Source organism: Cetorhinus maximus, chromosome 18 (assembly GCF_964194155.1).
Source record: "Cetorhinus maximus chromosome 18, sCetMax3.hap1.1, whole genome shotgun sequence".
Classification (NCBI taxonomy): domain Eukaryota; kingdom Metazoa; phylum Chordata; class Chondrichthyes; order Lamniformes; family Cetorhinidae; genus Cetorhinus; species Cetorhinus maximus.
In genome coordinates, this window is record NC_135896.1 from 73,121,912 (window position 1) to 73,137,887 (window position 15,976).

A 15,976-nucleotide genomic window follows, 5' to 3' on the forward strand; every position below is an offset into this window, starting at 1 on the left:
GACCTTTTAGAACAGAGATGAGGAGAAACTTCTTTAGCCAGAGAGTGGAGAATCTATGGAATTCATTGCCACAGAAGGCAGTGGAGGCCAGGTCTTTGAGTGTATTTAAGAGATAGATAGGTTCTTGATTGGTAAGGGGACCAAAGGTTACGGGGAGGAGGCGGGAGAATGGTGTTGAGAAACTTATTAGCCATGATTGAATAGCAAAGCAGACTCGATGGGCCGAATGGCTTAATTTCTGCTCCTATGTCTTATGGTCTCCCATGGTGCTTACATCCTGAGACACTCCCAAGTGCTGAGGCTCTTCAGTGCTCCAGCCCAACTGAATGGATGGCTGTTGGGTGACAAGGGCTATCCCTTGAAAAGGTTGCCTCTCCACCACCTAAGAACAGAGGCAGAGCAGCAGTATAACATGAGCCATGCCTCCACAAGGGCGGTGATAGAGAGGGCCATAGGTCTTCTGAAGACTTGCTTCCGATGCCTGGACCATTCAGGGGGAACATTACAATACCCCCAGAGCGGGTGTCACTGATAGTGGTTGCATGCTGCACTCTCCACAATCTGGCACTGGCCAGATGGGACCCACTGGAGGAGGAGGATATTGACACAGCTGCACAGGCCACAGATGATGAATCCAGTAGTGAGTCAGAAGAGAAGCATGGTGAGGAGAATGCTGAGGGCGTGGAGGCAGTTCCCTGTAACCTCCAGGGAGGCAGGGACATCAGGGACGCCTTGATCCAATGCCTCTTCAGCTGGGCTGCCAAATAAGCGCTACCACCTCATGCCAGGGTTGCCGCCTCCATCCTGGATGTCTGAAATGGCCCTTTCCTTTGACCCCAAAGTCCACTCAGTGCCTGTGCAATTAAGGATCAAGCCGCCCACGTCCAGCAATACATATTGGCGTACCCGGCACCAGAAAGAAAAAAGATGAAGCTTACTCGGACAGTCAGAACCAAAGCAAATTTAATGTTATTGTCACGTTGAAAGCATAATGACATGACCGTTACTGGTGTTGATGTCCACACCAGCAGACATATAAACCAAACATAAATGAACAGAAAATCACTGTGAACTGCCCCTCTTGTGCTCATGGTGCCTTTAACTTACGTTTCCAAGTGCTACGTCTTGGTGACCGCCCCCCTCACTGGCACTGGCATTGGAGACAGCTTGTTGACTGTGCTGTCTTGTTGGCCTTGATGACCTTGGTGGTCATGCTGTGCTGGCCCTGCCTGGGAGGGAGCAGCCAGTGCCACGGCTGCCATCTCCCCAGTCATTGCAGCCTCATCAGATGCCATGGTCACTGGTGGAGTGGCGGAGGAGCTGCTGCTGTCATCCAGAGCACCCTGAGAGTAGCCTGCAGAGACGACAAGCAGCTCGTGCACCAACGTGAGGTCACTCTGGACCTCCCTGCTCACCATTGATGGACCTAGCTGGGATACTGGATGCCTCATCCATCTCCCACACTGGCACTGATCACCTGAGGTCATTACCTGTGTGAGGGCTTGCAGGTCCGAGCGCAACCCCAGGAACCCCTGATTCTGTCCCTGGAGCTGCCTCTCCATGAGAGTCGCCACTCTCTCAATGGAGGAGGCAGTGCACTCAGCCATGGGGGTCAACGCAGTGCTCATGCTCCACATGGTCTCTTCCACAACGGAGACCGTGGCATGCAGACCCTCATGGATCTCCGCCAGATCCTCCAGCACATCCCGCTGGACATCCAGCATCTGCCACCAAATGGCCAACTCCAGAAGCTCATCGTCTGCCTTCAACTGAGCATCGTGCTGGTCTCCTGCAGTCCTCTGACTGCCGGCACCCTGGGCACACTTTGCCTCCTCCTGCACCTCAAGCAAGTATAAAGTACCCTCACCAATGTGCACCGGCATTCTAGCCGCCGCTCTAATGCCCACCGAGGTGCTTGTATCTGCACTGATGCCTGGTTCAGACAGCAGGTGTGACGCAGGTGCAAATGAAGCTCGGTGGTCCTCTGGTGTCAGGGGTGGCTCTTTGGGGCCAAAACGTGAGTGCGTGCTGGCAAATCTAAGCGAGAACAAGTCATTAATTAAAGTCATCACTCTGTCACTGTGCATGCCAGGCACCCTAATGAGACAATGGAGATCTGCACCACAGTGCCATTGCCTTTCGACTCCAGGTTTGAGGCTACTGCCAATGAAGAGACCACGCTAGAATGGTTGCACAATCTGAAGCTCTCATCTCTGTGCACTGCACTTTTACCCTCATCTGGCACACCCACTTCTCCATGCCCGGTTGCACATGGAGAGTGCCTACCCTCCAGCTCAAGGGCGTCCTGCTCGAACCTGTTGAGCAGCAGCAGGTTGGGCAGGTCTCCGCATGACCGTGACCTCTCCAATTGGTTATGGCCTGTCTTCTCCTGAAATAACAGAGGTACATTGATTAGTCCACTCTCTACCTGCAGCACCATTACAGCCTGGCCAACCACAGCTGAGGAATACCTTGCAGGGCACATCCGAGTCGTGGCCCTCGAGCCGCAAGGCACTCAGACCAAGCATCCAGGGCACACCCTTGACCGACTCTGGCATCACTGACAGTTGGCACTCAGTCACTAGCACCCCTGAGGTCCACAGGGGGATGGCCACAACTTAACACTATTGCACCCTGACCCATGCCAACACAGTACTCACCCTTCCTGAGCACAGCAGGTCATTGAACCTCTTCTGGCACTGCAACCACGTGCGTTACACCATGTCATGGCTGCTAACCAATGCTGCAACCTCCTCCTATGCCCTCTTTGTGAGGTGCGGTGGCCGCCGCCTCCCATCTCTGAGGACAAGGGTGTCCCTCCCGGCAGCCACCTCCTCCAGGAGGACCGCGAGGCACTCACCCAAAAAGCCGGGGGGGGCGAGTGCCTACCTGACCTGCCCTCCCACCTGCAGTGTCCAGCCGCACTCAACTCCATTACTTGAATGTTGAAGACTCAGAGGAGACATTCTTCCGTGGCAGCCTTCCAGGGACTGCCTGGGCCATTTTTAAACCAGCCACCAGGTCACTATTGGACCCGGTGGCCGACAGGCACCTGCCCCCACCCCTGCCTGCCCCTTTCTGACTGAGTGGCAGGCTGTTTCGCGGCTGCTCCTGGGCCCGCCGACTGCACCCGCCCGCCGACCTCAAAATTCTGCCCACGATGTTAAGTTTATGTGAGGCAGATGTAATGCCATCATAAAGAAACCTTCACTGTGTGAAGCTTTCTTTCCTCCAAAAGGTAAGTTTTTGGAAATAGTGGAGAGTTTAAGTAAGTTATATCTGTATTGTGGGTGTTAGGAATGAGTTTTAGCTTTAATGTTTAAGTTTGATTTGTATTTCTGTATCTGTGTGTTAAAAAAGGTCAAACTGAGTTTTAGTTTCACTTTAAAAGGTGCCTGCATTTCTAATGAGAGTTTTACGACTCTAACCCAAGCTAAACAAGTCGAAAAACTGGGCTATTGCCTAGCTAAAAGGGTCCAGAGAGGAAGGTCCCTCCCACAGACATACACAGAAGAAACTAGAAACAGCAGTTTGATTTGGAAGCTGTTTGAGTTCAGTTGGTTTTGAAAGCTGCCAGGAGAGCCTGGAGAAAAGAGGACAGATAGCTAGTCCTAAGCTAAGGAAAAGACCCCAAAATCCAGGGGAGTGGAACAGGAGAAAGCCCCAAGCAGACCTTCTAATCAAAGGAAGGACAGGAACCGGGAAAAGGTCCTGCTCTGTGGAAGTGGAAGTAAGGAGCAGAAACGAAGGCTCCAAGCTTCAAGCTTAAAGGAAGCAAATTTAAAGCGAGAGGCCAACTCTTTGCTATGGGCATGTGAAGCAGTGGTGTACTTGTTGATGGCTGAGTCAGTGAGAGAGAGTGAATGGAAGACAGCTTGAATGCATGTGGTGACCCAGGGGAGAGAATCATTGGAAGGAGATTTCAAAACCCTGGAGGTGAACCCTTGCGGAAAGCATCCTGAGAGAAAGCATCAGTTAGGGAGAAGATTCCAAAGCGAGTCCTTCAAGAGTGGAGGTTGGAAACCCTTGTGTGAACAATGGGGTTCAGTGAGTTTGGTTGGCTCACGATGTGACAAGTGTCTGGAGGGAGAACGGAGTTGAGCAATCCATAGCATCTCTCTGGGGTGGCATCTCCCACTTGGTTTCAGAATGTGGTGTGCCTGACCACAAGTTGCCTATTGGTTTACATGGACTGTACTTACTGTGAACATTTGAGTATAAGATAGCTTTTGTAACTTGTGTTATCCTTACAAATCTGTATATATATGTAAAGGTGTAATTGTGGGTGAAGGAGTATTGTGATATAGTTCATCTTTTCTTGTGTAATAAATGTTTTATGCTTTTGTTAAAAGTTAATTAGCTGACTCTGGTGATCTAAACAAGCAAATGAAAGTTAGGGTCTATCAAGCTGGGTTCCAGCCTGAGATCAGGCTTGTCCAGTTGTAACCTCAGCTGGGGATCATAACACTACTGGGGAAAGCGGGAGATGTACCGTTGGGATGGCTTTCATCTAAACCGTGCTGGAACCAGTGTTCTGGTGAGTTGTATAACGAGGGCAGTGGAGAAGGTTTTAAACTAAATAGTAGAGGTGAGGCATCAAGTGTGGGAAGATGTAATCAGTTAAAGAGAGAAGACAAGGCAAGAGAGCAAGTTAGCAATAAGGTAAATGATAAACAGAGCATGGCAGGAAGAGACAGAGCTTACAAACTTAAGAGTGAACCAGCAGGTAAGGCTAGAGGTTGCGAAAATAGTAAAAGGACAAAACTAAAGGATCTATATCTGAATGCGCAGAGTATTTGTAAAAAAAACCGGATAATTGAGAGCTTAAATAGAAATAAATACATATGATCTGATAGCTATTACAGAGACATGACTGCAGGATGACAAAGACTAGGACCTGAACATTCAAGGGTACATGACATTTCGGAAGGACAAGGAGCTAGGAAAAGGCAAAGGAGTAGTTCTCTTAATTGAAGATGTCATAAGCACATTGGAGAGGGATAACCTTAGTTCTAAAGATCAAGATGTAGAATTGGGTAGAGATAAGAAGCAGTAAAGGTAAGAAGCCACTAGTGGGACTAGTTTATAGGCTCCCAAACAGTAACCACACTGTAGGACAGGAAGAAATAATGGGGGCTTGTGACAAAGGTACAGCGATACTCCTGGGTGATTTTAATCTACATATAGATCGGACGAATCAGATCGGCAAGGGTAGCCTGGAAGATGAGCTCATAGTGTTTTTGGGAGGGTTTCTTAGAACAGTGTGTTCCACAGCCAACCAGAGATAGACTTTTCTAGATCTGGTAATGTGCGTTGAGACAGGATTAATCAATGACCTCATAGTAAAGTCCGTAGGTAAAAGTGAATATGATTGAATTTTGCATTCAGTTTGGGGAGAGATAAGTGGATCTAAGACTAGTGTTTTAAACTGAAATAAGGGCAATAATGAGGGTATGAAGACAGAGCTGGCTAATGTGCACTGGGAAATTAGGTTAAGGGATAGGTCAGTGGAGATGCAGTAGCAGACATTTGAACAGGCATTTCATAAGATTCAGCAAAGACACATTCCAGTGAGAAAGAAAAACTGGCACCCTCCATTGCTAACTAAGTTAAAGATAGTTTCAAATTGAAAAAGAAGTGTACAATTCTGTGAAGATTAAGAGCAGGTCAGAAGGTTGGACAGAATATAAAAATAAGCAAATAATGACACAAAGAATAATAAGGAGGAAGAAATTAAAGTAAGAGAGAAAGCTAGCTAGAAACATAAAAACAGATAGTAAGAGCTTCTACAGATATTTAAAAAGGAAAAGAGTAACTCAAGTGAGTGTTGGTCCTCTAGAGTGAGACTGGGGAATTAATTATGGGAAATGAGGAAATAGCTGATGAATTGAACAAATATTTTTGCATCTGTCTTCACCTAAGAGGATACAAATAACATCCCAGAAAGTAGTAGGAAGTGAAGTTAAGAAGGAACTTTAATCACCAGGGAAAGATTACTGGGAAAATTAATAGAACTAAAAGCTGGCAAGTCTTCATGTCCTGATGGGCTTCATCCTAGAATCTTAAAAGAAGTAGCCGCCGTGGTAGTAGATGCATTGGTTTTAATTTTCCAAAATTCCCTAGATTCTGGAAAGGTCCCATCAGATTGGAAAATAACAAATGTAACTCTCCCGTTCAAGATAGGAGGGAGACAGAAAGCAGGAAGCTACAGGCTAGTTAGCTTAACACCTGTCATAAGGAAATTGCTGGAATCTGTTATTAAGGAGGTTGTAGTGGGGCACTTAGAAAATCTCAATGCAATCAGACATAGTCAATGTGGTTTTGAGACAGGGAAATCGTATTAGAGTTTGAAGAAGTAACAAGCAACATCGATAAAGGGGAAACTTTGGATGTGCTCTACTTAGATTTCCAGAAGCATTTGACAAAGTATCACATCAAAGGCCACTGCACAAAATAAGAGTTCATGATGTAGGGAGTAACATATTATCATGGATAGAGAAACGGTTAACTGACAGGAAACCGAGAGTAGGCATAAATGGGTCATTTTCAGGTTGGCAAGAGGTAACGAGTAGAGTGCCACAGAGATTAGTGCTGGGGCCTCAACTATTTACAATTTATACCAATTATTTGGATGAAGGGACCAAATGTATAGTTGCTAAATTTGCTGATGACCCAAAGATACAAAGGAAACTAAGTTGTGAAGAGGACATAAGGAGCTTGCAAAGGGATATAGATAGATTAATTGAGTAGGTAAAAAATTGGCAGAACCAAAGAAGTGTGAATTTGTCCACTTTGGCAGGAAGAATATGAAAGCAGCATATATCCAAATGGAGAGAGATTGCAGAACTCTGAGGTACAGAGGGATCTGAGTGTCCTGGTACACGAATCACAAAAAATTAGTACACAGGTACAGCAAGTGATTAGGAAAGCAAATGGAATGTTGTTGATTATTGTAAGGGGAATGGAATATATAAGTAGGGATGTTTTGCTACAGTTGTACAGGGTGTTGGTGGGACCACATCTCAAGTACTGTATACAGTTTTGGGTCTCCTTATTTAAGAAAGGATCTAATTGCTTTAGAAGCAGCTCAGCAAAGATTCACTGATGGGATTATCTTCTGAGGAAAGGCTGAATTGGTTTGGCCTGTATCCATTGGAGTTTAGAAGAATAAGATGTGATCTTATTGAAACATATAAGATGCTGAGTGGAGTTGACAGGATGGATGCTGAAAGAATGTTTCCCCTTATGGGGAGTCTAGAACTAGGTGACACAGCTTAAAAACAAGGGGTCTCCCATTTAAGGCAGAGGTGAGGAGAAATTTTTTCTGAGGGTCATGAGTCTGTGGAACTCTTCCCCCAGAGAGTGGTAGAGGCAGGGTCATTGAATATTGTTAAGGCAGAGGTAGATAGATTCTTAACTAACAAGGGAGTCAAAAGGTACCAGGAGTAGGCAGGAAACTGGCATTGAGGCCACAATCAGATCAGTCATGATCTTATTAAATGCAGAGCAGGGTCAAGGGGAAAAATGGCCTACTCTTGCTCCTAATTCATATGTTCATATACATGTTGCCCTCTACCCTATTACAGACCTTCCCTTTTGTTCTTACCCTGTCCCACTTTGTCTTGCCTCTGTAGTACTTATAAACGCTTAAATCTCTAACTTCTTCTGGCTCTGATGAAAGGCAATCAACCTTATATGGAGGTGTGGAAAGTGCAGTACCGCAAGGAAAACTCAGCAAGGCCTGGGATGCAGGGTTGCTACAGAATTTAATGGCAGTTTTCATAGTGATAAATTATAATTCTTTTTTCTGTTTCCCATCAGAAGCTGGTCAGATTAACGAGTTGGCCAGCTGCATGTGGGAAAACGAGCAGCAAGAGGCCACAGCAGGGGAAGTTTGGAGACGACCCCAGCAAGGGAACCAGAGATCAGAACTTGGTGTAGGGATGGGAGGGGTGTTCTGTGGGGGGTGGGGGGAGCAGGTGAGAGAAGCCGCGATTGACATAAGGAAGGCCAAAGGCTTCCATGAGGGTTTTGGGGGACCACTCCTCCTAGTTCACAAATAGTAGCCTGAAAGACTTGTACCTTCTGGAGCTAGCAACTCCTGCTTCCGTTTTACTCTAGGGTTTCCTGAGCCCTGAAGAAAAATGCCCAGCAACTGTCAAATTATATATTAGGCTCCCAATTGCACTGAGCCTGACAGAAATGTTATAATGAAGTGTTCCAGTCCTCAATGTTGGGAAACTCTCACGGCACGCTACCCCCTTTCATAAAAATGGTGGTAGGTGCATATGTGCAGTTTGGAGATGTGTTTCCATTTTAAAACTTCCCCTGCCCATCATTTGGGGGATAATATTGATGCTGTTAAATCTGTTTCTTGCTCCCCAGATGCTGCCTGTCCTGCTGTGTTTCCAGCATTCTCTTTCTATTTCAGGTTTCCAGCATCTGCAAATCTTGTTTTTGCCATATTAACAGCTGTCTGTTCCTTTATTCTCAGACCAGCAATGCCTAGAGAATGAAGAGAAACGCTTAGTGTCCCTGGAGCAGCACCGACGAGAGTTGGGGATACAGACAGACACTGCATCATTTACTGAGTGCGGGGTTCAAATCACACCACAAACCGAGGAAATTTCTACGATCGAGCAGGATAGGAAGCGACTGGTGCAGCTGGAATTGCTGCAGAAACACTTAATGAGGAAGGCCGAGCGAAATATCAGCAAGAAAAGAGTCAAGTACCAGCTGGAGAGAATTGCTAGGAAGCACAAGCTTTTGGAAGCAAAAACAAACCTGCAACACCTGGAGGCTGCAAGTTTACTCAGCAAGGATCAAGTCAAGCAACCGATTATAGACAAAATGAGCACGTTACAAGCCAGTTCAAACCCAAAACTGACCAACTGGAACAAATCATTTCCTCCATACACATTGCCAGCAAAAAAACATTCATCATCTGTTCCTTTACTAGCTAGGAGGCATTCAGATTCAAATGACCTGGTATCACGCCTGTACCCACAGTATGTCCCAGTTTATAGGTATGCTCTTGTTATACGGAAATGGGTCTATTTGCAGCTCATGTTATTTGCTAAATACTTAACTGGGGAAGACAGTTGGACAATCCTTTTATGCTTTGGAATAAAGTACACATCCTCTCACTCGTTAAAGCAAATTTAACAAATTAAAAACACTAAATACAGAATAGATCAACATTTGAAAGGGAGTCAGGTTAATGAAGTGCCAATCATAGATTGGTAGTAGCAGGCTTGCCTCTAAGTTACGAGGTTGTGGGTTCAAGCCCCACTCCAGAGACTTAAGCACATGAAGTATTCAATGAAAGGCATGACACTAGGAAGTTCTGAGGAGCAAAGGGACTTTGGCGCGTGTGTCCATAGATCTCTGAAGGCAGAGGGAGGGGCATGTTAGTGGTGTGGTGAAAAAGGCATGTGGGACACTTGCCTTTATCAATCGAGGCATAGATTACAAAAGTAGGGAGGTCATGTTGGAGTTGTATGGAACCTTGGTGAGGCCACAGCTGGAGTACTGTGTGCAGTTCTGGTCACCACATTATAGGAAGGATGTGATTGCACCTGGAGGGGGTGCAGAGGAGATTCACCAGGATGTTGCCTGGGATGAAACATTTAAGTTATGAAGAGAGGTTGGATAGACTTGGGTTGTTTTCATTGGAGCAGAGAAGACTGAGGGGCGACCTGATCGAGGTGTACAAGATTATGAGGGGCATGGACAGGGAGCAGCTGTTCCCCTTAGTTGAAGGGTCAGTCACGAGGAGACACAAGTTCAAGGTGAGGGGCAGGAAGTTTAGGGAGGATGTGAGGAAAAACTTTTTTACCCAGAGGGTTGTGACAGTCTGGAATGCACTGCCTGGGAGGGTGGTGGAGGCGGGTTGCCTCACATCCTTTAAAAAGTACCTGGATGAGCATTTGGCACGTCATAACATTCAAGGCTATGGGCCAAGTGCTGGTAAATGGGATTATGTAGGTAGGTCAGGTGTTTCTGATGCATCAGTGCAGACTCGATGATTCTTGATTCTGTGACCTAGGCTGATGCTCCACTACAGTTTTGAGGGAGTGCTGGATTGTCAGAAGTGCTGCCTTTTGTTTTGAATGAGACACTAATTTGAGGCCTTTTCTTCCCGAGATATGAACAAACCCATGGCACTGGTTTTGAAGAAGACTAGGAATTCTCCCAGAAGAGTCATGCTATTTCTCTTGCTTAGTGACACGTTTTAACATTTAACACACAAACTCACTAAAAATCTGACTGTGCCAGCATCCCTACTTCTCCCAATTCTGGTAGCTCTCCTCTGGCCGAGCATAGGAGCAAAAGTAGGCCATTCAGCCCCTCGAGTCTACTCCACCATTCAATTAGATCATGGCTGATCTGTTTGTGTTTCAAGTTCTACATTCCCATCTACTCCCGATAACTGTTGGTTCCCTTGCCTAACAAGAATCTATCTACCTCTGCCTTAAAATATTCAAAGACCCCACTTCCACCACATTCTGAGGTAGAGTGTTCCAAAGTCGCACAACCCTCTGAGAGAAAAAAATTCTCCTCATCTCTGTCCTATAAGGGCAACCCCTAGTTTTAAGAGCGCCCTCTCGTTCTGGAATCGCCCACAAAAGGAAACATCCTTTTCATGTCCACCTTGCCAAAATCATTCAGGATCTTATATACTTCAATCAAATCACCCCTCACCCTTCTGGCTCAGCCTGCCCAACCTATCCCCATAAGACAACCACTCATTCCAGGTATCAACTGAGTAAACCTCCTTTGAACCGTTACCAATGCACTTACATCCTTTAATAAGGATACCAAAAATGCACACAGTATTCGAGATGTGGTCTCACCAATGCCCTGAAGCATAACATCCTTACTTTAATGTTCACGTAATGAAGGATAGTATTCCATTAGCCTTCTTGATTACGTGTTGTACCTGCATACTAACTTTTGTGACTCATCCCTCTGCACCTCAGAATTCTGCAGTCGTTCTCCATTTAAGTAATATTCTGTTCTTTTATTCTTCCTGCCAAAGTGAACAACTTCACATTTTCCCACATTATACTCCATCTGCCAGATTTTTGCCCACTCACTCAACCTATCTATATCCCTCTGCAAACTCCTTATGTCTTCTTCACAACGTGCTTTCCTACACATCACCTGTAAATTTAGTTACCACTCCTTCACTCCCCTCATCTAAGTCATTGATGTAAATTGTAAAAAGTTGAGGGCCCAGCACAGACCCCTGCGAGACTCCACTCATCACATCCTGCCATTAAGGCAAAGACCCATTTACACATAGTCTCTCTTTCCTACCAGCCAGCCAATGTTCTATCCATGCTAATGTGTTACCCCCTACACCATGAGCTTATATTTTCTGCAATAACCTTTGATGTGGCACCTTATCAAATGCCTTCTGGAAATCTAAGTACAGCATGTCTATATAGGCTCCTCTTTTTGGTGGCTTCTGGTGTCTGGTTGTTACTAGCTGTGATTTGGCTGATTGGTTCCTCTTGGATGAATGATGTCTGGTGGCTGGTGAAATAGGAACAAGAATGGGCCATTTAGCTCCTCAAGCCTGTTCCACCATTCAGTGAGTTCATGCCTGATTTGTGACTTATCTCCATATCCTGTACTTTGCTCCATATCCTTTGGTTAACACAAATCTACCAATCTCAGATTTAAAATTAACAATTGATCTAGCATGACTACCCTTTGTTGAAGAGAGTTCTAAATCTCTACCACCCTTTACATGAAGAAGTACTTCCTAATTTCACTTCTGAAACAGCTGGCTCTAATTTGTAGACTATGACCCCTAGCCCTAGACTCCCCCATGAGTGGAAATGGTCCTTCTCTATCTACCCTATCTGTTCCCTTAATACCTTGGAAGCATTACTCAAATCACCCCTCAACCTTCTAAATTTCAGGAAATGCAACCCTAGCTCATGTAATCTTGCCTGATAATGTAATCTTTGGAGTCTAGGTATCATTCTTGTAAAGCTATACAATGCTCCCTCAAAGGCCAATATAACCTTCAAAAGATGTGGCGCCCAGAACTGCTCACTGTGCTCCAAATATGGTCTACAGAGCTTTTTTTTATTCATTCATTGGATGTGGACTTCACTGGCGAGGCCAGCATTTATTGCCCATCCCTAATTGCCCTTGAGAAGGTGGTGGTGAGCTGCCTTCTTGAATCGCTGCAGTCCATGTGGTACAGGTATCCACAGTGCTGCTGGGAAGGGAGTTTCAGGATTTTGACCCAGTGACACTGAAGGAACGGCGATATATTTCCAAGTCAGGATGGCGAGTGACTCGAAGGGGAACTTCCAGGTGGTGGTATTCCCATCTATCTGCTGCCCTTGCCCTTCTAGATGGTTGTGGTCATGGGTTTGGAAGGTGCTGTCAAAGAAGCCTTGGTGAATTCCTGCAATGCATCTTGTAGATGGTACACACTGCTGCTACTGTGCGTCGGTGGTGGAGGGAGTGAATGTTTGTGGATGTGGTGCCAATCAAGTGGGCTGCTTTGTCCTGGATGATGTCAAGCTTCTTGAGTGTTGTGGGAGCTGCACTCATCCAGGCAAGTGGGGAATATTCCATCACACTCCTGACTTGTGCCTTGTAGATGGTGGACAGGCTTTGGGGAGTCAGGAGGTGAGTGACTCGCCAAAGGATTCCTGGCCTTTGACCTGCTCGTGTAGCAACAGTATTTGTATGGATAGTCCAGTTCAGTTTCTGGTCAATGGTAACGCCCAGGATATTGATAGTGGGGGATTCAGTGATGGTAATGCCATTGAACACCAAGGGGCGATGATTGGATTTTCTCTTGTTGGAGATGGTCATTGCCTGACACTTGCGTGGCGCGAATGTTACTTGGCACATGTCAGCCCAAGCCTGGATATTGTCCAGGTCTTGCTGCATTTTGACATGGACTGCTTCAGTATCTGAAGAGTCGCGAATAGTGCTGAACATCGTGCAAACATCAGCGAACATCCCCACTTCTGACCTTATGATAGAAGGAAGGTCATTGATGAAGCAGCTGAAGGTGGTTGGCACGAGGACATTACTCTGAGGAACTCCTGCAGTGATGTACTGGAGCTGAGATAACTGACCTCCAACAACCACAACCATCTTCCTTTGTGCTAGCTATAACCCCAACCAGCAGAGAGCTTTCTCCCTTATTCCCATTGACTCCAGTTTTGCTAGGGCTCCTTGATGCCACATTCTGTCAAATGCTGCCTTGATGTCAAGGGCAGTCACTCTCACCTCACCTCGGGAGTTCAGCTCTTTTGTCCATGTTTGAACCAAGACTGTAATAAGTTCATGAGTTGAGTGGCCCTGGCAGAGCACAAACTGGGCATCAGTGAGCAGGTTATTGCTGAGCAAGTGCCGCTTGATTGCACTGTTGATGACCCCTTCTATTGCTTTACTGATGATGGAGTGTAGACTGATGGGACGGTAATTGGCCGGGTTTGAATTGTCCTGCATTTTGTGTACAGGACATACCTGGCCAATTTTCCACATAGCCGGGTAGATGCCAGTGTTGTAGCTGTACTGGAACACCTTGGCTAGTGGCGCGGCAAGCTCTGGAGCACAAATCTTCAATACTATTGCCAGAATATTGTCAGGCCCCATAGTCTTTGCAGTATCCAGTGCCTTCAGCCATTTCTTGATATCACATGAAATGAATCGAATTGGCTGAAGACTTGCATCTGTGATGCTGGGAATCTCCGGAGGCGTCTGAGATGGATCATCCACTCGGCAATTCTGGCTGAAGATTGTAGCAAACGCTTCAGCCTTATCTTTTGCAGTCATGTGCTGGCTCCTCCATGATTGAGGATGGGGATATTTGTGGGGCTTCCTCCTCTAGTGAGTTGGTTAATTGTCCACCACCTGCCACATTCAGTCGTGAATGGACTGCAGAACTTCCATTTGATCCATTGGTTGTGGGATTGCTTAGCTTTGTCTATCACTTGCTGGTTATGCTGTTTGGCATGCAAGTAGTCCTGTGTTATAGCTTCACCAGGTTGACACCTCATTTTTAGGTATGCTTGGTGCTGATCTTGGCATGCCCTCCTGCACTCTTCATTGAACCAGAGTTGATTCCCTGGCTTGATGGTAATGGTAGAGTGAGGAATATGCTGGGTTATGAGGTTACAGTTTGTAGATGTATACAATTCTGGTGCTGCTGATGGCCCACGGCGCCTCATGGATGCCCCGTCTTGAGTTGCTAGATCGCTTCAAAATGTATCCTATCTAGCACAGTGGTAGTGCCACACAACACGATGGAAGGTATCCTCAATGTGAAGGCGGGACTTCGTCTCCACAATGACTGTGTGTGGTGGTCACTCCTACCGATATTGTCATTGACAGATGCATCTGCGACAGGCAGGTTGGTGAGGATGAGGTCAAGTATGTTTTTCCCTCTTGGTGGTTCCCTCACCACCTGCCGCAGACCCAGTCAAGCAGCTATGTCATTTAGGACGGCCAGCTCGGTTAGTAGTGGTGCTACCAAGCCACTCTTGGTGATGGACATTGTAGCCCCCCACCCAGAGTACATTCTGTGCCTTTGCCACCATCAATGCTTCCTCCATGTGGCATTCAACATGGAGAAGCACTGATTCATCAGCTGAGGGAGAGCAATACATGGCAATCAGCAGGAGGTTTCCTTGCCCATGCTTGACTTGATGCCATGAGACTTCATGGGGTCTGGAGTCGATGTTGAGGACTCCCAGGGCAACTCCCTCCTGGCTATATACCACTGTGCTGCCACCACTGCTGGGCCTGTCCTGCTGGTGAGACAGGACGTACCCAGGGATGGTGATGGTGAAACACAGTGTCTGGGACATTATGTGTAAGGTATGATTCTGTGAGGATGACTATGTCAGGCTGTTGCTTGACTCATCTGTGTAACACTCTCCCAATTTTGGCACTAGCCCCCAGATGTTAGTAAGGAGGACTTTGCAGGGTCGACAGGGCTGAGATTGCCGTTGTCGTTTCCGATGCCTAGGTCAATGCCAGGTGGCCTGTCCGATTTCATTCCTTTTTTGTGACTTTATAGTAGTTTGATACAACTGTCCAGCTCCCTCTTGAATGCTTCAGTTGAATCTGCCTCCACCGCACTTTGGGGCATTGCATTCCAGGTCCTAACTAGTCTCTGCGTGAAAATGTTTTTCCTCATGCTGCATTGTTTCTTTTGCCAATTACCTTAAACCTGTATCCTCTGGTTCTCGATCCTTCCGTTAATAGGAGCAATTTCTCCCTATCTGCTCTGTCCAGATGTCTTTGATTTTGAATACCTCTATCAAATCTACTTTCAACCTTCTCTTCTCCAAGGAAAACAGTCCCAACTTCTATAATTTATCTACTTAATTGAATTTCCTCATCCCTGGAACCATTCTCGTGAATCTTTTCTGCACCCTCTCTAAAGCCTTCACACCCTTCCTAAAGTATGGATGCAACCAATGTTTTATACAGCGTTTTGTATGTTTTTGAATCCATTTTCTGTAGCTCACTAATCCATAAAGATGCTTCTAATTAGATTTACAAGTTAGGTTTGGAGAAACTGATTTAGCAATGTATGACAGGTTTGCATTTTTATAGCACTTTTCACGACCTTGGGAAATCTCAAAGTGCTCCGCATCTAATGAAGTATTTTTGAAGTGTAATCACTTGTAATATAAAAAACACAGCAAACAGTTCCCACAAGTTGCAAGGAGATAATGAGCATTTCATCTCTTTTAAGTGTTGGCTGAGGGCTAAATATTGGCCTGAACACTGGAGGAAACTCCTCTGCTCTTCAAAATGGTGCTGTGGGATCTTCCACGTCCACATGAAGGGCAGATGGACTTTCAAATGAAAGTCTCAGCACTCTCTCAGTACTGCACTGGAGTGTCAGCTTGAAATGTGTACTCTGGACTTGAATGTGAACCCACAACCTTCTGACTCAAAGGCGACAGCACTGCACACTGAA

The 15,976-nt window shown here is 46.1% G+C and overlaps 1 protein-coding gene across 2 annotated transcripts in view; it reads left to right on the forward strand.

Annotated features, from left to right (window-relative positions):
- The window catches only part of stard9 (StAR-related lipid transfer (START) domain containing 9), a 374,404-nt gene that overhangs the window by 297,801 nt on the left and 60,627 nt on the right, over nucleotides 1-15,976 (forward strand). For both annotated transcript variants that reach the window (XM_078562913.1, XM_078562914.1), the window contains exon 23: nucleotides 8,495-9,026. In XM_078562913.1, the coding sequence (XP_078419039.1) occupies nucleotides 8,495-9,026 (532 nt within the window). The remainder of the gene's footprint in view (nucleotides 1-8,494; nucleotides 9,027-15,976) is intronic.